Here is a 23,664-nt window from a genome sequence, read left to right as displayed (position 1 = left end):
GCTGGTTTGTAATTCAACATTTCTTTATATTTCAATCAAAGGACTAAATTTAGGCCTTGGGAATGTCATTGGTTTGGAAACTGGAACTTTGAGGTGAGTCTATTGATTTAAATAAATAATAACTTGTAATAATAATTCAAAGACAAAACATAACAGCAATAATACGATTATGTCATGATATATGTCATCATATATACCATAAAATTACATAATAGTGTCATTTCTGTTGTACTTCATCGATAGTCATTTCCCATTATTCTGACTGTCACGAGTTTGACACAACACAATTCATGATGAGGCGAGTGGTCTTAACTAGTTAGACCTATGACTTTATACAAAGATGGAAAGCATGACAACGCCCCATAAGTGAAGCCAAACTATCTTGATTGCCCCCTGGTGGCTGGCAGCAGTATGGGTCATAAATCTAACTTGGACAAGGGCCAAGGAAGTCATAGTGGTTTTGAACGCTAACTGAATAAATTGTGAATTCATCCAAATTAACTTATGGTGTACTAGACACCAATTACCATCAGTTTTTTCCACAGAATTTATTTAACCTATCATGGTAACGGGGGCGCACGTGCACACCAACGAAGGTCACTTTGTTCATTATGAAAAATGTGAGTATGGTGAGCTGCCACAGTCTAGATAATTCATGGGAAACACTGGAATACGGAGCCCAGCAAAGATTCACAAAAGGTTCCATTGTTTTCATTAAAGAAACCCTAAACTGGAGATACCATGTAGTTACATAATCTAGAGTCTTTGGTCTCCATACATCTAGTAGATATGGAGATACATCACTGAATAATTTACAATTGTGGCATATTGGAGCTGGAAATGAGCCAATACGATTCATACGCTGGGGAGTTAAGCACTGAATACTTGTGCTAAATTACAATCTATTCAATTCAACAAATCCACCAAAAGCTGCAGCAAGAGTGTCTAAAAACAAGAAATGACAGAACAAAATTGAAATGATTAAGGAATAAAGGTTCGTTCAAAGTGCTTTGTTGTTAGTTACATACTGTAGAGCTTCTCCCAGCACAGGGAGACTGGGTGGAACCCACTGACCAGCAGTGTGGGTGAAGCCTGTGTCTCTGACATAAATACAGGTTAAGAAATGTGGGAACTAAAATTATTTGTTTCCTTCATATTTCCCTGCTTCTCCCAGCCCAGGGAGCTGATGAGAGTTTCTCTTCACACGAATACTCAGATTTCATTGAAATTAAGCACTTTTAAGAATTCAAGCTTTACAACCAGATTTTCCTTCAGTTTATAAGCACGGTGGGGAGATCACTTCACTTGTATTTAATGCTTCGTGCTGTGAGTTTGGAGGTTATAGTCTTTAGTTGCATATCACTGTTGTTCCTCATGAATGATATCTCTTTAAACAAGGTATTATGAGAGACTGCTATAATAAAAAGAGTGGAAAAACCTGTTATTATAACATTACTTTGGTAAAGTATGGCAGAGGCTTTAAGAATAACACCCATACATTTTAAAAAGAGTCTTAATGTTACGAGAATCAAGTAGTTACATTTTTAGAATCTTCATAATTTAAATTTCAAGATTTAGGCTACATTTTCACGAGAACTCTGAGAAGTGATATTGATGAATAAAATAAAAATGAATTATGATGACTACTACGCTCTCATATCAGGCCTCAATATGACTATGGTGAACAGCAAGCAGAACACACTTCACACTACAGTGCTGCACACGTCATGTATGTAGTGCAAAAACAAAGAAGTCGTGTCAAAATAAATGATATAATACAATGGACCATCAATGAAAGTGCAAGTTTTGGCAGGAAACAGTCAGGGATGCTCTAAACATGTTAATAATGATTCCTGTCGTTTTCCTATTGGACCACAGAGTAGGTCTCATCCTTACACTGCATGTAATTCTCTCCTCCGCCTATGTTCTTCCTCTCCTCTTCCAACTTCCCACCCACTTCTTAACCTCAATTTCTCTTTTCATTCCTCACTGACTGCACCCAGCCTGTCCTCCTCCACACCCGCACACACCTTCTCTTCCTCCTCCTCTTCCTCTCTAGGATCCAGCTTCCTGTTCCTGTCCCAGGGCCTCTAACAGGAGTCCCATGGGTGTCCTCTTCAAACCGATGCTTTCCAGTTTATTCTCCAGCTTGTTCTTGAGGCTCCGCAGTCTCATCGACGCATGGACCAGAACCACTGTGAAGTAGCGATACAGACAGAGGGATGAAGTTATGCTCTGTGAATAGTTTATTAAAGTTAACTGAGCTGAATCTTTTTAAACTAAAAATTGTTGATTCTGAGTAGTGACAACACGGTGAACCTCAAATTACCAAACATTTTCCAAGGAGTGAACAATGCCCTCTATTTGCAACTTGTTTCAGACAGGCCTTTATTTCTAAATGTTTCCGTTTGTAAATATATTTGATAGAAAACTTTTAAATTTCTGTTGATACATGTTTACCTATTGACTTGTGTTTTTGTTTACAGGGCATAAATTCCATCAGGTATACAACAGTCACATTGTATTGAAGTCATGGAGACACAAATGTATGTGTGTGTTCCTGTTTTCTTACTCAGTATAGGGAAGGCTATGCCAAACAGGAAGACAGCCACGCCTCCCAGCACCAATATGAAGAGGTAACTGGCCACCAGGACAGCCAACACACAGATCAGCGGGTGGTTTCTACGGAAACGGCGAATGGGAGCTTGGTTCTCAGCCGCCAAGACAAAGCCAAGGAACAACAAGGAGACCACCACTGCCCCAACACACAACTGGAAGGGTTGGAAATACCTGAGAGCAAAGAGACATTAAGCAACATATGGGAAGTGATGGAAATATCTTTGCTTTGGCGTCTGTGAGAACCTCAACAGAGCAGAGTGTTATCACAACTTACTGGGACGCACATTAATAAAACTGGTTTTCAGAGGCTGAGAGGAAGAATACAATCAATGGATCAGTTAAACATATTATTTACAGGAATGCAGGTCTATTCCGCATAAGAGACAGAGCATTGTGTTACTTTGACTTTAACAATAGCTAGAAAATGCGAGCACCCCTTGTTCGCCAAATTGCGAGCGCAGATATGTTGTTGTCTATGGTCGATGTCTGCACTGTACGAATGTGTGTGAATGGCTGGTAAAACTCTCCTGTGAAGTACTTTGAGATATATTCATACAGAACACAGCACTGATACCTGTGACACTTTTTGCCACTATAGTCATGATAATGGAATATCTCACTGTTTCATGTTTACACTGAAGTGTGTGAACACAAGTGAATTTCCCCGATGTGGGACAAATAGAGTCATATCTTCTCTTCACACTTGAAGTGCTCAACACTGTACAGTACAGTGATGATGATGATGATGATGAAGATGGAAGGAGTCCTCTGAACTGAGTGGTCCTCTGGCCGACAGATGAAGAGGATCTGCAGCCTCCCTCTGTTTCCATCAGTGAGAACACATTGAAAGAGGAGAGGGACATTCAGTCTGAATGGACTTCTCTCATCTGTCAAACTGCAGGTGAGGACTCGCACAGGTCCAGATGGTCTACTCCCAGTGAGCCGGGCTCTGAGAGACCGAGGGAGGGGGGGGAGGTGTGGGAGGAGAGGGACACGTCAGAACAACACAACTCACCCCACGAGCAGCAGCAGGCCCAGCGCGGACAGGAAGTAGTTGCTCTGGTAGTAGAGCAGGTTGTTGATGATGCGGTTGTTCCAGCGGTCAAGGTCGCGAACGTCGGGCAGCGCGAACCTCGCCGAGCTCAGGAGGAAATCATCCAGGCGCCGCAGGGGCGGCGGCCGCACGTCCTCCATTTTTACCCCGGGATAAATAAACTGGGCTTCCCAGGATGCAACGCGGGAAAGGGGGCGGGGTCGCGTTGTGCGGAGGGTGTGGACGTCACCCGAACAGTAACTCGGGAGGGGGGCGGGGCGCGGGGAGGAGCGATTCATTCAGTCTTCTTGACTCTGTTGGAGGATTCTAAGTTTAAAACATCACGTCATTACAAACTGAGGGATTCTTTATGGTCTCATCCAAAACTGCAGGAGGACAAACAATCCCCCCAGTGTCACAGGACTTCTATGTGAACACAAAGAATATATTAAGACCCCACTGAGAGACTGAGAGACAGTAAAAAAGGAACGATCCAAATGTACACAGTTTCCCTTTTTCTCTTTTCTTTTCTCGCTGAGACGTTTATTTTCAGCCAACAAATTAAAAAGGTAATCATGGCACCTAATGAACTTCAAAACAATGATTTCACAGAGAAGGGTGTTTTCATTATTATTAATATTATTAGTAGTAGTAGTTTAGGTTGCATTCGGGCACTACATTGATTGGAAAGATTCCTGAAAGGGGAGAGCAGCAAAAGGCCGGGTCGGAAACAAACCTGTGGCTAAAATTAATAATAAACATCCTTCTCTGTGAACTGATCTGAACTGAGCCTAATGAACATTTACTGATGTTCATTAGGCTCCGTGATGACTTTTTTAATGAGTTGGCTAAAGTAAGAAGACCTTGGGTCATTGATTTTAAAAAGAATGATACTTACAACAATCAGTAATTTTCTCTTTTTATTTAATAGTGATCTAAATTCTACTGATTTAGTTTTTTCAAACAGAGTTGAGCTGACTGGTTTTGTGCAGAATAGTTATTAATAACAGTCGAATAATGTATTTTGTGGCTCCTCATCTAGTCTGAGAAAATACAAAATATAATAAAATAACCCATGATAATGTCATCAAGGTTCAGGCTTCAAATGTTTCAAGAGAAAGCTGTTGCTACCTGGAATTGGAACATCAAGGTTCTGTGGTTGTCAGGTGAGAAGGAATTGGGAAAATGAAAACTTCTGTCAAGTTGCATTATAAGAAATTGCTTTGCAACTTTACTCATACTCAGATATCAGGATATGCTATGTTCACACCTCTAACAGGATGTGGCAACATGTCTCAGACCACCTCAAAAGTTGATGTAAGTGATCAGATCTCAAGAGCCATTGAGGATGCCCTGGGGTGCATTCACACATGTCATTAGGGTTGTCCACTTATGACTGGATCACTTAGGACTATCTGCAGAATCTCAGACACAGTGGAGAAACAGGAAAAGGTCTGGAGACATCCTTTTGCCTAAAGAAAAAGAAAAACAGGTTAGAGGGGAGAACATGGCTCTGGACAGGATTGTAACCAATCTTTCTTTCCATATGGTTCCACAGCTACACCATTAAGATATCATGATAAAGATGGCAAACTCAGTATTTGTAGATCGGTGATCATGTAGGCATTAATCCAACACCTGACTGACTCCTGACAGTTATCCTACAGCCAACCACATCCTGGTAGACTGAACATAAACTATTCTCTTTTATAAAATTTTATTTTGTTAATTTCTGTCTAATACATATACCTGCTGGTGTGGGGTGCCGGCCAAACAAGAGCATTTTGGCAACCACAGGACCTGAGGCTGCTCTTTAATTGGTTGTTACAGATTTTCCATTGGATTTTGACCCCAGCCACTTCCACTTTTATTTAGAGTGAATTGGTATTGATTAACTTTTTTTTTTTTTTCAATCTAATTTGATTGGTCAACCCTTGACACCATCTCAGGTAAATCCACCATCACTGAGTTACTTCCACTGCTAGCTGACCAGCAAAGTATCAGCAACTTCAGGTGGAACTGCTGTAAATCCGTTAATTTATTTACAAAAGCACCCTTTCATGAGAAAAAGAGGATAAAGCAGCTTGACCTGGACTGGGCCGATTTAAAGATTGAGCAGACAGCAAGTTATCAAGAAACGAGCTCAGAAATCAATTCAATTTTATTTATATAGCGCCAATTCATAATTTACATTATCTCAAGGCACTTTACATTTAAAGGTCAAGACCTTAAAACAATATTAACATAGAGAAACCCAACAGTTCCCACAATGAGCAAACACAGGCGACTGTGGAGAGGAAAAACTCCCTCATTAACAGGGAGAAACCTCTGGCAGAACCAGGCTCAATGTGGGCGGTCATCTGCCTCGACCGGTTGGGGTGAGGAAAGAAAAGTAAGGGGGGAGGAAAGGAGAGATGGGTGGAAAGCGGGGGAGAGAAGAGAGATGAGGTGGAGAGAGAGAGACCGGTAACAATTTGGCACCATCAAAATCAAGGCTAACCATAACAATAACAATGTATAGATCTACAACATGACTAGATATATTAATGAATTGCTGAGTTCTTGTAATAAATGCAGACAATGGTGATGGTGGTCATTGTGGTCCTGTAGTCCCGGTGCCGGAGTTATCTGAAACGAGAGAGAGAGAAGAGCCAGAGGGACTATGGGAGGACAAAGTGACACTTTGACATGATGACATGTTAAAACTAATAAATAAATAAATAAACAGGTGTGAGGGGGCAGAGAGACAGAGGGAAGTGAAGAAGTGCTCAGTGCATGATGGGCATTCCCCCAGCAGTCTAAACCTATAGCAGCACAACTAAGGGATGGTTCAGGACTCACCTGATCCAGCCCTAACTATAGGCTTTGTCAAAGAGGAAGGTTTTTAGTTTTACTTTAAATGCTGAGACAGTGTCTACCTCAGAGACAGAGTTGACTAACTGGATGCAGTGTCAGTAATGTATTGCTTCCCCTGTTACCCATTTAGAAGTGTTGGCACGCAGGTACTGCTGACAACGATGGGGGTGCAAGACCTAAAACACCTCTCTGAAAAACGACATGAAAGTTGCCCCAGTCATTTAGGCCCAATCCCATTTCATCCCTTCTCCCTACCTCTACCCCTTGTTTTTAAGGGTTACCTTGCCCCTTGAAATAGAGTAACAAGGGGAAGTTGTAAAGGGTGTGGTTTGGACCCAATAGCAGCACAAAGACATGCGGGTATCATTGGTAACAAACTTTATAGTCAGAGCCACAGAACTGCAGGATGCCACAGAGGAGACGAGAGTGACGCTCTCTATGCAGAGCTGAATCAGGTAATCACCGGATAACCAAGGGAGCAGACGGGCAGAATCCAGAAAGGGACAGGCGAGGATCGTGGTCGGGGACGGAAGGCCGAGTTGATTACCAGGAGATCGGTCAGGCAGGATGGTCGGAGACAAGCAGGGTCGAAACCGGGAGATCAGGCAGAGAAACGCTGGAGAGTCTGGTGCAAGCATCGAGAACAATCTGGCAATGAGTGAGAGTGGAGCTGGGGCTTAAATGCAGCCAGAGCAGAGAGCACCGGTGAGTGGAGTTGGCTTGATGAGAGGGGTGTGTCTGATTGGCAGATTGAAGCAGGCCAGTGCAGAGTGGTGAGGCAGAGATGAACTGTGACAGAAGTGGTTGAAATCTTCCCCTACTAAGTGGGATTAAACTAAGATATTACAATCATTATCATAATTCTTTAAATCCTTATTAATGGAGAAAATACTACATTTGTGGGTCTCTCTCCCAGCTTGCCGGTGATTTGCAAAGCATTTTGATGTATTTCCTTACCCCTTGGTTTGAAGTGAGGGTCAGCAAAATAGGGCTATAAAGCCTTAACACTTGGCCCTACCCCTTCATCCCAACAGGCATTGGGACAGAAATGGGATTGGGCCTTTGACAACACCATGAGGCTACATTTCTTTGGCAGGCTGATCATTGCTCAGCAGCTCGATGAAGGCTACAGGACTGGCATACTGTGTGTTGTGATGTCGAATCACCAGCCGCCACTGCTCGAACACCATGTCGCCTCTGAAGAAGCAGTGAGTTTTATTGTGAAAGGCCAAAGAGCTAGAGGAGGAGGAGGAGGAGGAGGAAGAGTGTCGGGAGCGCGCTCGGCTGTACGCTCCGTCCCGTGCTGCTCTCCGGTTGGCTGCTGTGGCAGCGGGAGCGCGGGCAGCAGAGATCTCGGAGTGACAGTCAGAGCTTCCACGTCAACACAGCGAGCAGCGGCGGCGGCGATGGAGTCCTCGTCTCTGGTGAGCCTCTCCTCTCCTCTCCTTCCTCTCCTCTCCCCTCCGAGCCCCGGGGGAGCTTCAAGCTCTGCCGGGGCGGAGGGGCGTCATGTCGGCTGATAGTGTTGTGTCTATGCGTGTACATGTGAAGTGTTTGCGTGAGCGTGCGGGACATTTGTTGCATCGTGGCAGTTTCGGTGGTGAGCAACACACCGGAGGAAAAGAGGGGGGGGGGGGGGGGGGGCTCAGCTGCTCAGCTGCAGGTTGTTTGTATACAGGAGGTTTTATTTCTCCTCATCGTTCATGGGAGGGTGGTCCTCAGTGTGGCCCGTCTCACTGTGGACGCACAGGCCTGATGTGATCACACGCACGCACGCACGCACACACGCACACAGTTTGATTTCATTCTGAGAGTGTAAAAATAGTCCAGGTTGTCTGTGCTGGTTACACTGCGACAACTTATTAGGGTGTTAAGTTAACTCCATTACAATAGACTGGCTGCCACAAGTGGGTAACTGGCACAGCTGTTACACACTTATCCACGCACACACACACACACGCACACACACACGCACTGAGAGAGAGAGAGAATCCCGTGCAGAGCTCAACTGGACAGGACATAAGCCAAAGCTCCAGATCTTGCAGGGATCACTTGTAGACAGACACCAGTGAGGAGACACGATCGTGCGTGTGCGCGTGCGTGTGGATAAAGCGGGTCTGGGTGTTTAAATGTCTGCTTGTGTCGAGCATGTGTGTGCACAGATCGGTTGACGTGTAGAGCAGAGTACGTGCCACGTCCACCATTCTCTCTCTCTTTCTCTCTCTCTCTCTCTCTCTCTCTCTCTCTCTTTCACTCTCTCTCTCTCTCTCTCTCTCATATTTGCCTTGCGCACCATGTATGCAGCACGTCTCTCAGCCTTGTCTTGTTTGTATTTCCATGTCATTCTTTCATTTTTGAATACATGACTTAACTTGAAGAATTCATTCATTGCTTTTTCCTTGAGTGCATTAAGTATTCGGATCCTTTACCTAAGCAAGCGCACTGATAACGACAGTGTGAAGGTACACACACGAGCAGGGACGTGCACAGACGTTTTGGGGGGCAGGGGCTCAAGTGAGAAAAAGGGCACTTCTATATATATATATATATATATATATATATAATTATTTATAAAAAAAACATTTTTTAACAAAAAATTAAATATAGGAGCACATCTCTGATTTACTTAACAGTTTATTTTAATACCCTCACACAATTGTTTAATACTCAACAGTTCACAGCAGTTCAGTTAGTGTTCACTAGGTTTATCACAAGAGCAGGTGTCAGCGGTACAAGTCAATCAGTACTTTTGCTGAATAATAATATAACACTGTTGAAGGAGCTGCATTGTGCATAATGAGCCCTTTTACTTTGATACCAAATAGTAAGATAATTGATTCAGATCAAAACCAACTTCGTTTTACAAGGTTCAGCTTCATATCACATGTAGTCCACATGAGCAATGACTTTTGTTTCCCAGGTGGAAGAGAAGATTGACACAAGTGTCTAATCTTCAACCAATATAAGACGACAGCTAGCTTAGGAAAACTGGAAAAGGGGGAGGCAGTTAGCCTGGCTCTGTATCTAGGTTACAAAAGTCACCTAAAAGGCCCTTAAATCTCACTAAGTTGTCCTTTAAGATGTTTTGCTGTGCCATATTTGCTCTGAAAGAATACTGCCTCTCCCTGATTTTTCCCATAAATCGGTCACTGCCAGTAATTCTGTATTATTAAACCATCTAAATGGCTAGAACGTCTTGTATGTACAGTGTATCATGCCCATAATGTGGTAAAAAGGAAAAAGTAAATGAAAATAGCAGTCTAGAAATATAGCAAAGGCCAAATTGCATGAGGCTGCAGTCTTTTATGTATTTTTTTTTTTTCAGGGAACAGACTCCAGACTGCTAAACCAGTCTTCTGGTTTAGTCTGAATCCATGACCTATTTAAACACGCACATCAGACAAAATCTGTCATTATGTTTTAACCAAACAGACAGTTTTGGAAATTAGCTGTCATGTTGATGCAGAGTCACTTACAATACTGAGTCGAATAAGCCCTCTCCCTTTACAATAGACATTAAGTTTGTATATTTGCTGTTAAACTGTATATGCCCATGGTGTGTTTGTCATCATCTGTCATCTAATGTACAGAGCTGCTACCCCTGGATCAGCAGATGGTTGTGCCGGCAGTTTAAAAAAAAAAAAAGAAGTTTCATCTTTGTCTTGTTCATATGTTTACAAAGTGGGAATGAATGTGTCATAAATTTAACAGGTTGCATCACACAAACTCTCATTCTCACAAAACTAGAAACTAGTTTTCTAATATACAAAGCAGTTAGAGGGAAATATCTGACCTGACTGACACTTCATTTAAATTCTGTTTAACAAATAGAAAAAGTTATGGGATGCAGGCCCCATCTCATAAGAGCACAAGTTAAAATTGTTCATCTGCCCCTTCAAAGGTGAAGGTTTGAATTATCACTTGTTTACCCCTCAGCTGACAGAAATTGTTCAAGTAGAGCATTTATTCTTTCTCTCTCATTATTTTTTCTTGTTTTTGTTGAAGTTGCTGCACAGTGTGCGCTCCACACTGTCACACTGCTGTCGGGGGTAAATTACTCCACTATAATCCACTATGTTCCTGCAACTGGTACAGCCAGCTGTTTAGCTTGAAGGACTAACTTGACTTGTTTTCCTAAACTAGTGCAGAGCCTGTTCTAAACCTGCCTTTTTGGAATGGGCTGTTTGTGTGCAGAGCTTTTTATAGACTTTGTGTTCATCCTACCTGGTTTATCTGCAGTGAAGTTGTTGTGCTCCCATGATCAACCTTCTGCACTGATGACATTTTGAATGTGTTTCATGAAATGAAGCTGAATTTGTTTCATTAATGTTCATGTGTGTGGCTTGTACAAGTTGGAATGTTTGACTTGACTGCTGTTATTTTTTCATACATTGCATGTCGGCTAGTTCAAAGGTCTGTTAAGCAATCGATACAATCTTCAGAACATATTTCTCAAGTTTTCAAAATTAAAGCTCTATAATTTAGTTCTTTATAAACTATTACAAGAACAAAACAAACATTGTGCTTTTACTTTGAAGAATAATTGCTACAGAGGAAGTGATTCTTTAAATAAAACCCAAGACAGTAAATTGTAATGCATTTCCTAGGCAAACCTTTGCAAAGCAATCTTTTTTTGAATATTTTCATTTAATTTCATTGTTTAGCCTTTCTGAAGATGTATTATATTGCAAGAGCTTCATCAGCACATATACTTTGTCAGTTGTCCTGGAATTGTAGTAATATTCATATTTCCCACCTTTAAAATGGTAGCTTTTAATAAAAAAAGTATAACAGCTGACTAGTCTTCTGATACATCAGCAACGCACCAGTCTTAAGACAACCTGAAGGATGACAGACAATGGAATTGAATGTACCTCTAGACATGTGGTTATGATCACCATTAATAAATACATTTTCATGACTGACTTTCTTAAACAAAGCTCTAAAGTTCATCTTCCCTTCAAGTTCAGTTTATGTAACTAAAACTACTGTGGTAATATTGGATTCTGGATGTAGTAAGTTCCTGGACTAAGTTCTGTGATACACTCTGACTGTGAATCTATGCTAGTCAGTGCATAACAGAACTTTGTCCCGGGTCTGAAAACACTTCGCAAGGAAATATGAACCCAGCCTGAACTAAATCCTAGAAGCATTCCAAAATGGAAGAAACTGTGAATGTAGCCTGGTGTTAAGTGTATAAACTGGTTGGACTGGTCAGCGGGTTGTTTGTTGTGTGGCCCAGAGTGATTGCAAAGCAGGGTGTAGCTGGTGTATCAGTGTTTATCTTGACAATATAGGTTGAAACAACACTGTGACCAGGTGTGGGAGGACTGGCTGACTGTGGCATTATGTCCTACATATCTGCCTGAAGTGACTCAGCAAAGCTGAAATATTTAAGATGTTCTGTCTTGTATTATTGCAGGAACCTTCCCTCTACACAGTGAAAGCTGTTTTCATTCTTGACAATGATGGCAACAGACTTCTGTCAAAGGTAAATTTAAAGGGCAATGATCTCAAGCCCATTTACTGCAAATTACCAAATGATATGTTGTGACTGCTGAATAGTCTGGACTCTGATTGGCTGGAAGGTGTGGATTAACTTTTACCAACCTTAACACTAATGGCGTTACTATTTCTTTACCATTCTAAATTGATGTACTTGTATTAACAATGGGCCTCATTCACCAACTGTTCCAAGAAATCTCTTCTTGAAATCCACTTTTTGAGATTCTAACATTCACCAAAGTTTTCTTACCTGGGATTTGTTCTTATTCAAGAACACAATCTACGCTCACTTACAGTTTACCGAAAATGAAAATTCACTCATCATTTACTCACCACTATGCTGACTGAGGGGTGGGTGAGGTGTATGAGTCCACAAAACACACATGTCAGGGCTTGCTGACACTTGGATGACACCACATGAGCAGTTTGGAGGCATGTTATGTTTTTTCTGTTGTTTTATTACGTCTGAAGTATAACTCGCCAGTTACTTCAATTGTATCGGATTCGGCTGCAGCAAAGTTTACCCCCGAAACCAAAAGTGTTTGGTGGACTCAAACACTTCACCCACCCCTCCATGGGCATAGTGGTGCGTAGATAATGAGTGAATTAAAATTTTTGGTGAACTATCCCTTTAAGAGAACTCTTGTACACACTTGACAACTGACATGCTTGTGCAATTTAATGAATCAATAATGTGATTTAAATAAGCATAATATTTGATAATTTATAATATTTTTCTGTATGTTGTATCCTAATAGCTTACAGTGAATCTCTAGAAAGAAACGCATCACTTAAAAATGGAACTTAAGCATTTTGACTTAAAATGGTATGGTCCCTACTAAATTGATTAGTCACACCTCCTTGCGGTGCCATGTACTCGTAGCCCCAAAGGTTTGAAAACACATGAAAGGAGCCAGAGTAACTTCACTCGTATATGTTTCTGTTCCAGTATTATGACCCTGAGCTGTACCCCTCCATGAAGGAGCAGAAGAACTTTGAGAGGAACATTTTCAACAAGACACACAAAGCAGACAGTAAGCCCCTCTCTGTGTTTTTCTCTCAACCATCCATCCAAACTGTTCTCAGCGGCACAGCTTTAAAATTTAAAGTTAAAGTTTAGAAGTGAAATTTATGTTGTTATCCCCAGTTGTTCCAGATCTCAAGATAGGGAATTGTTTGCACCTATGCAACTATATTACCTCCAGCAAGATGAAAAAGAAATGCAAAAATTGACATGGTAGAAGAATAACTGATTTTATCTCCTCATTTTTTCCATTGAAACCTGGCCTGATTCGGCTATTAAACACTGACACTCACACACATCTCCTGTGTCATCTGCTTCCCATTCAACCATCTAGTGACCCAGCAGTACAGGATACGAGCCTCAAGCAGTTTTCACACAAGCCACCAAGGAGCTAAACCATATTTGGTCATGACCTATTGATGGAGGTGTTAGCACAGTTCTTGAAAATCTATAGAAATAGTGACTTATCGTAATTTTTCTCTTTTATAACCTTTAAACCAAAATCACATTAATATCTCTGTTCAGAGAAACCACACGCTCTCTGATGCTTTTCGTGCCACTGCAGAAAAAGTATTTTTTAGGTGAAGTGGGATTCTGATTTTCACACAGCTGATACCTGAGTCTTTACCCGAGGCCTCTTTATCACCAGCCCACTATATTCCCCCTTTTGTCCAAAACTCCTCCTTCATTCTTCCTTTTCTCCTCTTTCTTCTCCACCTGTCACACTATATCCCCTCTCTCTCCCTCCCACCTCATCATCCCTTTGTTTTGCTCTTCTGTGTCTAGCATTTCTTCACTCCCTGTTTTCTCTCTCCTTTCCTTGTGTCCTTCTCTCACTCTTCTTTTCTTTCCTTTCCAACTCAGTTTTTTCTCTCACTTATATCGTCTTCCTAAATAAAAACAGAGGTTTGTGTCTTACCTTTCATCCCTAACCCTTCCTTCTCTCCTTCTATTTCTAGATGAGATAGCATTCCTGGAGGGGATGACCATTGTCTATAAAGGCAGTATAGACCTCTTCTTCTATGTGGTGGGAAGTGCTCAGGAGAATGAGGTAGGGTCAGCTTAGCTCTCTCATTGCAACAATGCATTTTTTCCTGAAAATAATAATGATCTGAAACACTCTATTATATATACATGTATGTATATATATTTATATATTAGATTGGTAATTGTGCACAAACACTACATGTGATCTTTAAGGCAACAGTTTTCAGCATAAAAAAGGAAAATAAAGAAGCTCTGATAACCCACTGTATGCTAACTGCCTTGTGTCAAGAAACTATTGTGGAGTATGTAGCAGCTAAAGCTATTTTCACAAGAGCTGGTGGGAAACAAAATAGAGCTAACAAGAGAACGAGTATCTTAACTACTTAAAGGTACAGTCTTTAGAATTTTGTGATATCTCGTGTTGAAGTTGCATGTTGCAGCTGAACACCCCTCACCTCACCCTCTCCTTCCAAACATGAAAAGAAACTGTGTTGAACTTCAGTTGTCATAAAAACTTAAAAGGTGTTTAGTTTGTCCAGTCTGGACTAATGTAAAAAACATGGCGGCCTCCGTAGAGAGGGTCCCCACGATGTAAAAATAAAGTATTTGAATATAAAGGATCTTTTCTGGGGTAAAGAAAACTACAATTCATAGTGAAAACATCATGAGGATTGTTTTACATAAAATTTCTGCCAATAGATCCCTTTCAGCTGAATCTGACACACTGGACCTTAAAATTGGGAGAACACGATATGCTATTTATGCTCTGGGTTTGTAGCATGTGTACATAGGCAAGTGTTTGCCAGCATGTTTTTTATGTTTTTGTGTTTAAGGAAATACTGCATCTGTTGTGTTTTTAGTTTGTTCTGCTGACCCCATTTTCTTAACAAGCTAAAATGTGATGACAAACGTTTTAGTTTGTTGAATTCCGCCCCCAAGTGATCATAAAGGAACTCATGAATGCAGCTGTAAAGTCAGAATCCTTTTAAATCTTTCTTTTCTCCCCTCTGTAGCTGATGCTGATGTCAGTGCTGAACTGCCTGTTTGAGTCCCTCAGTCACATCCTCAGGTACGTTCACTCACGAAACCATAAAAAAAATAGTTCTGACACTGACACACACATGAAACAGTGCTCACCAATGCATTGTGCCTTGTTGTGGTGTTAGTGCTTTTATCCTGTGTGTAGCCACGGCACCATCAGGGCTCATGGTAGCCCACATACTCCTCCACACCAACACTACCAGAGCCCCTCTCAGAGAAATAATGAGTCTTCATGTTGAGACTGATGTAAAATTCAACACTGGGATCGCTCAATGTGACCGCAACATTAACAGCCAAAGCGTGGCTGATGTGGTTGCTATGGGAACCAATGCTGTGGCAATGCAGAGTGCGCGCGATGGAGACAATCAGTGATTATATTATCTTAGAGTATGAAAGGTGACAGAATAATGTGCAGATGTTAGTGTTACAATATAAAATCAATGAAGCTGTTGAACTTTATTTTCAGCATGAATAGTAAATGGTCTCTAAAGGCTGTTTAAAAATGTTTTTTCATCATACTGGCCAGGTAATACCAACTGGCTAATAGCCGAAGTAGCTACAATGACATTCTGGTGAAAACATTTGTTTGTGCTGCAAAAGTGAATCGAGAAATCCAACCACTGTATCATGTTTTTTTAACAGTCAGTATTTTGAATTCAGTGTGATGGTATAATTATCAAAGAAGACATGTGAGTGTGGAGGCTCTGGAGCTGTTTAAAGGCATCTTTCATAGAAGAGAGAGCTGAAATCTCTTTTATTTTATTGAGAAAATGTGAAACTATATAAAACAGATTAACGAAGGAAATAACAAAAAACGAAAACACACACACAAACTCCCTGGATCCAGGCGACGACTCCTATAGCATTTAATGAGGTAAAAGAGAAAAGAGAGAGAGTTAAGAGCCTTCATACACATGGCATCCCAGAACATATGAAGATTGCTACTAATTGCTGGGACAAAGAGTACAAGTAGGATTAACAAGCAATGTTATTCATTACTTTTACTACTGAGCTATTATTTATACAGGCTGTTTCTGGTGTTTATGCTAAACTAGACGGACCATTTACTGCCTCCAACTTTGGACTTAAAGTGCAGACATGAGGCAAGAGTGTATAACCGCCGTGCCCAAAATGTCTAACTGTCCCTCTAAGTAAACATCAACTTATGAGGAATAACTATTTAGAAGAATATTGTACTAGAAGTGAAAACTTAATGGGGATGCAGACTGTGGACTGGGTGGGACCAATTGATTTGGTTTTTTTCTGCAGGAAAAATGTGGAGCGGAGATGCTTACTGGATAACATGGAGGGAGTGTTCCTAATTGTGGATGAAATTATCGATGGAGGGTAAGAGAAAACGTCCAAGTGTGCATTCGTTTTTGTCTTTACCCTCTGCAACACATACGCTCTGCAAAAACGTTATGGCAATTGACTGTGTAAGCTAAGCTTGGGTTTGTTTTTACCATAGATCAATGAGTTGGTCATTTTTAAAATATTTGTTCAGTTTATGTTATTGTACCTCTGGGTCTGATTGTCTGCTTAATCTTGTTGCCAGGGTGATTCTGGAGAGTGACCCCCAGCAGGTCCTACAGAAGGTCAACTACAGGGTGAGAAGACTGTGAATTATTCTGACCTACCTGTCATATCCGTTGGCTTCTTTATGTTGATCAATGCAAAATGAAAAAAAAAGATTAAGTATTATATTATATAAAAAATCAGAGCAGACTAAATGAAGACTCTGTAGCTTTTCTCTTTGGCTTCTGGCCTCCTCTTACCTGCTTTACCTTTCTCTCTCTCTCCTTCTCCCTGTGTCTTTTGTTCTGATTGGTGTCAGCTAATGTCAGAGCCAGCCTATGGCTTCGTCCTGTTTGATTACATCACTGGTAACCTAGAGGGACAGACAGACAAGAGCCAGCTGCTGTAGACAGACAGACAGAGGGTGAGAGAGAGAGAGAGAGAGTCAAAGAGATAGATAGTGAAGTGAAGCGAGTGCATGAATGAATGAGAGTGTGACAGAGACAGTGGAGAGACCAAGGAGGGATGGGCGAGACAGATGAGGTAAATGCATGGTGAGAGAGCATGATGACTAACAGAGGGGTGCAAAAAAACAGTTTTTAAATATAAAAACATTTTACCAACAGGTGGTGCTAGAGGAAAAGTCAAGAGACCACAAAATCGCTCAGGTCTTATCCTCTGGGGACCACGAATAAAAGAAAATAAGCAAATATATTAAAAAGAGATATTTAAGTTTGTGGATCAACAACACTGTTGACTCTTGAACCACAAAAATCACATAAATGGCTTAAAATTCTAAACCTCTAATATGAGTAGTGATTGACCGCTAACCAGCACACTTTTAATATCACTGACTTACAGTATGTCATGGTGTTGGTGCTGCTGCTCTTGGGTATTTTGTGTGTTTGTGTGTCTCTGTGTGTGTGTGTGTGTGTCTGTGTGTATTAAGTAGTTTGCATTCTATATGGGTTTTGCATTTCTTCTGTACACCCAACGATGTTGTTGTGTTTTGCAGGCGGATGAGAACCCATTATCTGAACAAAGCGTTGCTCAGGTAACACACACACACACACACAAACCTTTACTTTACACACTTGAAACAATGAATTCACTATGGAGCGGACTACTTTTTCTCATTGCTTTAACAGTCTTATTATCATGTTTCTCGCAAGCAAATTAAAGGAAAAAACTTTTAATTCAGTCATTATCTACTCACCATTCTGCCAATGGAGGGTGGGTAAAATGTTTGAGTCCACAAAAGACTTTTGGAGTTTCAGGGGTAAACAATGTTGCAGCCAAATCCAATCCTAATGAAATAACTGGGGACTCTACTAACCCTAACCCTAAAAATGTCTCCACACTGCTCCTGTGGTGCCCTGACTTTCATATTTGCCTAGAAACTGCATAATTTACACTGTATTTAAAGCTTTAAAGTCCAAAGTTATTCTCCTGTGGAGTCACTTTCGAATTCGTGCGCACACACCGCACAAGCTTGCGTCTCTTTGCTCTCGCCCAAGGGGCACGTGACAACATCAGCGGAAGTAGCGATGCTACCGCACGCACCCTTGGGCGAGAGCTTGTGTGTGCGCACGAATGTGAGCCTGCCTCCCAGTGATGACATTAGCCAGGCTGCATGCTAACTCTGTGGATCACCATGCACGTTAAGGTAGCAACTAACATGGCTTCATTTGCAAAGCACTGCACAGCACTAACTGGCTCAATAGTTAATGAACTGATTGATGGGTTAAAGAATAGATAGTTTTATCAACATTCTCTCAAGCAGAGTTGCCTCTTCTGCCAAAACACATGAATTTACTATGGCTCTAGTTGTAGTCATTGCTTGAATCAAATGTTTTTCTGATGTCTGATTGTTTGCAAGAATCAGCATGTGCATGGACTTGTGTGTGTTTGTGTGTGTGTGTGTGTGTGTGTGTGTGTGTGTGTGTGTGTGTGCGCCCAAGCTTCTAAGCCTCTCTTTATCTGTTGCTTTAACCCTCACAGCACATAACAGAGAAACTGGCCCTGACCTCTAACGTAAGTTTCTACTAACAGCTCCACGCTACATTTCAAAACTTGTCTATTGTAGTAAAAGCATGAAATGACACTGGATCGCTGCAGTGCCTGTCAAAGCTTGTGGAAGGTTGGGGCAATTTTTACAGCTTTTCATTTAGTCTATATGTAGGTAAACATGAGATGACAACAGTGGCCATTTATTTGTGGCAGGTATGCAGCAACAAGGAAGCAGACTGAGAAACACTGCTGTGGAATAAAGTATAACATGACATACCAACCCAGTTCCACACAGTCATACCTATCATATGTACTAATGATGTACATAAATGTACTGTCTCAGAGGTGTAGTTCCTTATATCCAGCTACAAATGGCCACAGATAAGTGTCAGTACACACTTTGGAGTAAGGACTGCAGTCTTTTATGTTACACTCTCATTTGATCTGTGGTGAGCTTACTTCAGTTTTGAAGGCGTACCACAACCAGAGGAAACAAAATCTAGGGACAAATGTTTCCCCTTTTTGCTGTTTTCCATAACACATAAGCTGCATGGCAAAAAACACACAACTGCCAGTATGAAGTTTACACGCCAAGGAAGAGGCATTGTTATACTGCACTGCAGGACTGTGTGTCGATCAGTGGTGGAGGAAGTGTTCATATATCTATTTCTAATAATCTGTTACAAGTCCTCAATTGAAAAAATCACTTAAAAATACATATCATTAGTAAAAAGTGTCATTCTATTATATCTTAAAATACTAGATTCAGAGTAAAACATTGTTTTTTTTTTAGTGATGCATTAAAGTGTAAATAGCATTTACCTTTCTCACTTTTATATTTTATAAACTCATATTTTATGTATGCAAAATCTAAATCTGTCAAGTAACTTCAAAGCTTTTAAGTAGTGCAAAAATTTTTTTTTGCAAAATACTGTTGAAGCACCATGAAATGCTGTATAGTTCCGTCACTGGTGTCATTACAGATGCATGCTGAGATTTCAGACTCTGAACATGCAAATAGTTGTATCCTCATTCCTCCTCTTCGTTTTTTTAAGAGTGAAAATTAAAAAGTGACGGCTGTAGAGTGAATAGCTCCACTGAGGCCCAACACCCTAAATATCAGTCGTCTTAACATGCCTGATTTTGTAAACATATTTCTCACAATGTTAAAGAAAGAGGAAGAAAATGTCCTTCCTTCCTTTCCCGCCCCCTGATACAGATCTGCACCACACATGTAATGGTTTCTGTCCTGACTTCATCCCTCCACCAAGTTTCTTAGTAAGGCCTTCAGGAGTTTTTTGCATAATCCTGCTAATATAGAGACAAAAAACCAGACGATCACTGTATGTAATAGAAAATAACATGATGTAGAACTGCAGTAAGCCTCAGACCACAGCACTGCACACATGTGCTGCAGAGTCAGTCAGAGCAGCAGATAGAGCCTGGTACCTGAGCTCCAAGCGCCCCCTGCTGTCAGAACGAGGAGGGAGCACAACCTTAGTGGTGAACAGTCTGGGTGTGGGCCAAGTGGTTCGAGAACTGTACTAACAGTGGAAACAATGCTGGGGGTGCAGAGATGATCATTTCTGTCTCTCTGTTGTATTTTAAATTAACAGCCTCCACATAAAAATAAAATAACATTTTAATTTAGGACATAGTTGTTAAATGTTTCAAATAAACTGATGAAAAGAACATGTCTCCCAACAATTGTGAGAGAAATATAATTATTTATTTGTTTAACAGTGACAGCATTTATTTCACTTTTCAATAGTCAGTCAACTGATTCTGGTTACTGCTGGGAATAATGTTTAAATGCTATAAAATATATATAATTGCTATAAAATTCTAATTAAAATACAACAGTGAAATTACTGACTGACTTCAAAAGACATTTTTGTTGTTGTCGTCATGATCTCACAATTATCATGTTTGTTGACAATGTTGACTGCTGACTATGAATTTACCCTCAGTACAATTTCTACTCTGGTAAAGTTAATTTATTAATGTACTACAGTAATCATAACTCATATTTGTTTGAAAATGGCTGCATTTTTATTATATAATATAACAATATAATATACTTTTTTTTAACTTTATCTTTGTACAGCAACAGGTGCTACATGTTACAGTAGCACTATCTACTGTATGTCTGCCCTCTAGTGTTTCAATAGTGATACTGCAACACTTCATAGAAATCACTGCACTGACTCCAAACATGAAATCTTAAACATTAATAATAATTAAAAAGTTAACAAACTGCATTACATCAGTTTTTCTTTCTAAGTGTAGTTAAAATTATATAATGTATAAAAACCTGCAGAGGTGCATTCAGTTGCACAGTATTATTTTATAGCACTTTTATACAATGAAAGAATAAAACATTCAAAATACTCAGTACTTTGAATAAAGTCATTAAAATCACATTCACATGTACAGTTCATGCATTGTAGTACATCATGTATCAAAGAAGTATTTCAAAGCTGCTTTGTTTCCTGTTGCATCCTTTAACCGAACTAACGAATACAGATCGATGAGATTTTCTCTTCTAATTCAGCAAACAGTCATATCAATTCACACAGTAATCAAACATATGCAGTTTATATTTTTATGTTTCATTTGTTATATTTTACTATCGTTCTACCTTATATAACATGTTCTTTCTTGCTTTGTGTCTCTAGGTACTGCAGTCAGCCAAGGAGCAGATCAAATGGTCCATACTGAAATGACGTGGACCAGACAAATTTAGGATTCACATGAATTGTCCTTGAGAATATTTCTTGTCCCAAAGCTATTTTTATAGTAACAGAGTAAAGGGAAGCTCATCACGAGCCTGTTGGGTTGTAGGCTGCTTTATATAAAGATGAACCAGTGCACTGGCATTTTGTTACATTGGGTGGGTGATTAATGTTGTAGGTTTGAGGATGATCATTGTCTAAACACATGTGGAGATGTTATTTACATTTATACACACTAAATGAATCCAGGCTCTTCACTCTAAAGTGTCTCAGAAATCAAAAGAAGAGTCCATCGGGGCTTCTGGTTAAAACCGGGCAGCTGTCAAACACTAAACTAATCGAACATACTGGAAGCTTTGTTTGTGCTTTTATTTTGGCGGAGCAGGATCTTCCAGTCTTATTCAACCACATGTTTGCATGTTGGTGATGTGCAAACATTTTCAGATTACACACCTTTCCCCCAAAATGTTACATATCCAAAAGATCATGGAGCCCTTTTGTTGCCCGCATCTACATCAACGACACAAGGCTGCGTCCTGTGAATTGTTACTGTTTGTGAGTCCGTATTTGATTTAAAGATTAAAATGAACGAGGACAAACTAGGAAATAAGAAGCAACACACCACGATGTTAAATTAGCACCGCGACATGATTTGTGCACTTAACTGCTCAGTTTAATAAAGATGCCGTTAATCTGACTTTGTGAAGGCTCCTTAAACAACATTAATGTTTTGTAAAGTTTATTTAAAGACTGTAAATGAATGTAATGATAATTAATAACACTTAACAAATAACGTTCTGTGTTGAAGGCAGTATGTTACTGTTGCACTGTCGGAGCCTTTATTAAAACTCTTCTTTGAACAGAATTCCCACATGAAAATAAGTTCATATCTGCACATATAATGGATTTTATAATGAAAAGGACTTAAAACTAAGGTTTGTTTTTTGTCATAAGTATTATAGATATTAAATATTTTACTTGGTAAAAAAGAAGAAATAGCCAAAGACAAAGGAATAATTTTGTTTACATCGGTATTAAAAGAAGCTGTTATTTTGTTTAGCTAATATTTGTGAGACTGACAATAAAACTGTATATTTGTGGTCGTTTCAAACTGTCTTTGTCTCCCACTTCATTTTATGTTTGTTTTTAATTCAGTGTGACCAGAAACATGTGAAAGCCAATGGTTGCTTCTTGTTTTATTACCGAAGTGAAGTGAAGCTCTGAACTAGGAAGATATAGACCAAAGTGAATGACGACCAGCCCACTGTCTGTCTGTGTCTGTTGGTCGACATGAGGCTCCTGACGTCGGGTGGAGGATTTTAATTGATACACTCTCAATGACTAAATAATAGAATAAAATAGATTTCTGTAAAGAGTGATATGAAACCATGTCTTCCATTAGGACCTGTGGCTTCTTACCCAGGCTAACTAATGTTTTGTTGCTGACTTGATGCTGAAAATCGTGGAACTTTTCTTTGCATGTATATTTGAGCTTAGTTTTGGTCACAGAATGTGAAATAATAACACTTGGGATTAATTATAGTGCAAACAGATGGTGGAACGACACGTTAGTGTAGAAACCAGACTCTGAGGCTACAGGGCTTATAGCAGATCATATTTTGTTTTCCTTTTTATTTTTGTTAAAACAACATTTTAATGATGACCCAGTCACTTTTTGTCCAGAATTGATTGGTGTACATCCTATAGGGTCAGTTTTCATATCACAGGCGGTCGTTGAAGCAAAGCTTTGTCAAAATGAAGCCAAGACAGAAAGAAGTATAGACCACTTACTGCCTCATGGCTAAATAATGGATTTTAGGATGTCGATGTTTGACTGTTGTCACTGAGAGAGAGAGAGCTATAGTCAAACTGTCACTGACATAGATGCAGAAATACAGATATAAATAAATGAAGAAATATTGAAATAGAGAGATAAACAAGTTGAGCTTTGTAGAATAAATTTTCAGATATTTATTTTAACTCCAACATTTCTTTCTTTATGAATGTATTGTTATTATGACTTATTTATCTCAGCTTTCATATACATCTGTATATTTATAAACGATTACTGATGATCGAGTCAGTTTCCGGCCTCCACAGTTGCCTTCCTTCAGTGAATAAACACAGCAGACAAGTAAAGCCTGCTTCTGCAGGAGGCCATGATTGTGCGGTCAAGTAATCAGTGAATAAGCTGCTGTATAGAGGACTAATCCAATAATGAAACGTGCCTCTGTGAGCATGTATGACCAGTATTGACGGCGATTACTGCATCATTTCAACAACACAAATCAATGCATATTTCAGTCAGAAGAATAACTTTGCTCAGATATACAATATAC

At 40.1% G+C, this 23,664-nt stretch overlaps 2 protein-coding genes across 5 annotated transcripts in view; one reads left to right on the top strand and one right to left on the bottom strand.

Annotated features, from left to right (window-relative positions):
* The window catches only part of praf2 (PRA1 domain family, member 2), a 5,411-nt gene extending 1,547 nt beyond the window's left edge, over window positions 1-3,864 (bottom strand). Inside the window, exons 1-3 of the mRNA XM_020103670.2 lie at window positions 3,635-3,864; window positions 2,573-2,790; window positions 1-2,195 (exon numbers count right to left, since the gene is read on the bottom strand). The exon at window positions 1-2,195 is cut by the window's left edge and continues 1,547 nt beyond it. Of these exons, the coding sequence (XP_019959229.1) occupies window positions 2,056-2,195; window positions 2,573-2,790; window positions 3,635-3,813 (537 nt within the window). The 5' untranslated portion in view covers window positions 3,814-3,864 and the 3' untranslated portion in view covers window positions 1-2,055. The remainder of the gene's footprint in view (window positions 2,196-2,572; window positions 2,791-3,634) is intronic.
* Window positions 3,865-7,466: 3,602 nt separating this feature from the next.
* Window positions 7,467-22,436, top strand: LOC109639950 (coatomer subunit zeta-1-like). Of its 4 annotated transcripts, XR_002203457.2 has the most exons (11): window positions 7,467-7,932; window positions 11,931-11,999; window positions 12,963-13,047; window positions 13,997-14,088; window positions 15,038-15,093; window positions 16,335-16,412; window positions 16,621-16,672; window positions 16,900-17,004; window positions 17,596-17,634; window positions 18,582-18,614; window positions 21,269-21,310. XR_002203457.2 is itself a non-coding variant. In XM_020103690.2 (10 exons), the coding sequence occupies exons 1-10, from the start codon at window positions 7,582-7,584 to the stop codon at window positions 21,314-21,316; spliced, it is 903 nt and encodes a 300-aa protein (XP_019959249.2). In that variant the 5' UTR covers window positions 7,471-7,581; the 3' UTR covers window positions 21,317-22,436. The 4 variants fall into 4 exon arrangements, 2 of the variants coding, with proteins under 2 accessions (XP_019959249.2, XP_019959250.2); XR_002203456.2 differs by lacking the exon at window positions 18,582-18,614 and having other exon boundaries at window positions 21,269-21,469; XM_020103690.2 differs by lacking the exon at window positions 16,900-17,004 and having other exon boundaries at window positions 7,471-7,932; window positions 21,269-22,436.
* Window positions 22,437-23,664: the final 1,228 nt, after the last annotated feature.

This window comes from Paralichthys olivaceus, chromosome 5 (assembly GCF_024713975.1).
Source record: "Paralichthys olivaceus isolate ysfri-2021 chromosome 5, ASM2471397v2, whole genome shotgun sequence".
Classification (NCBI taxonomy): domain Eukaryota; kingdom Metazoa; phylum Chordata; class Actinopteri; order Pleuronectiformes; family Paralichthyidae; genus Paralichthys; species Paralichthys olivaceus.
This window is presented reverse-complemented; position numbering and strand designations above follow the sequence as displayed.

What these genes read in the sequence shown, in the direction of transcription:
- LOC109639950 (XM_020103690.2), top strand. Translation starts at nt 7,582, where the DNA reads ATGAGGCTACATTTCTTTGGCAGGCTGATCATTGCTCAGCAGCTCGAT. An exon ending in CGATGGAGTCCTCGTCTCTG is followed by an intron (nt 7,933 to 11,930) that starts GTGAGCCTCTCC and finishes GTATTATTGCAG; the next exon opens with GAACCTTCCCTCTACACAGT. An exon ending in TCCCTCAGTCACATCCTCAG is followed by an intron (nt 15,094 to 16,334) that starts GTACGTTCACTC and finishes TTTTTTCTGCAG; the next exon opens with GAAAAATGTGGAGCGGAGAT.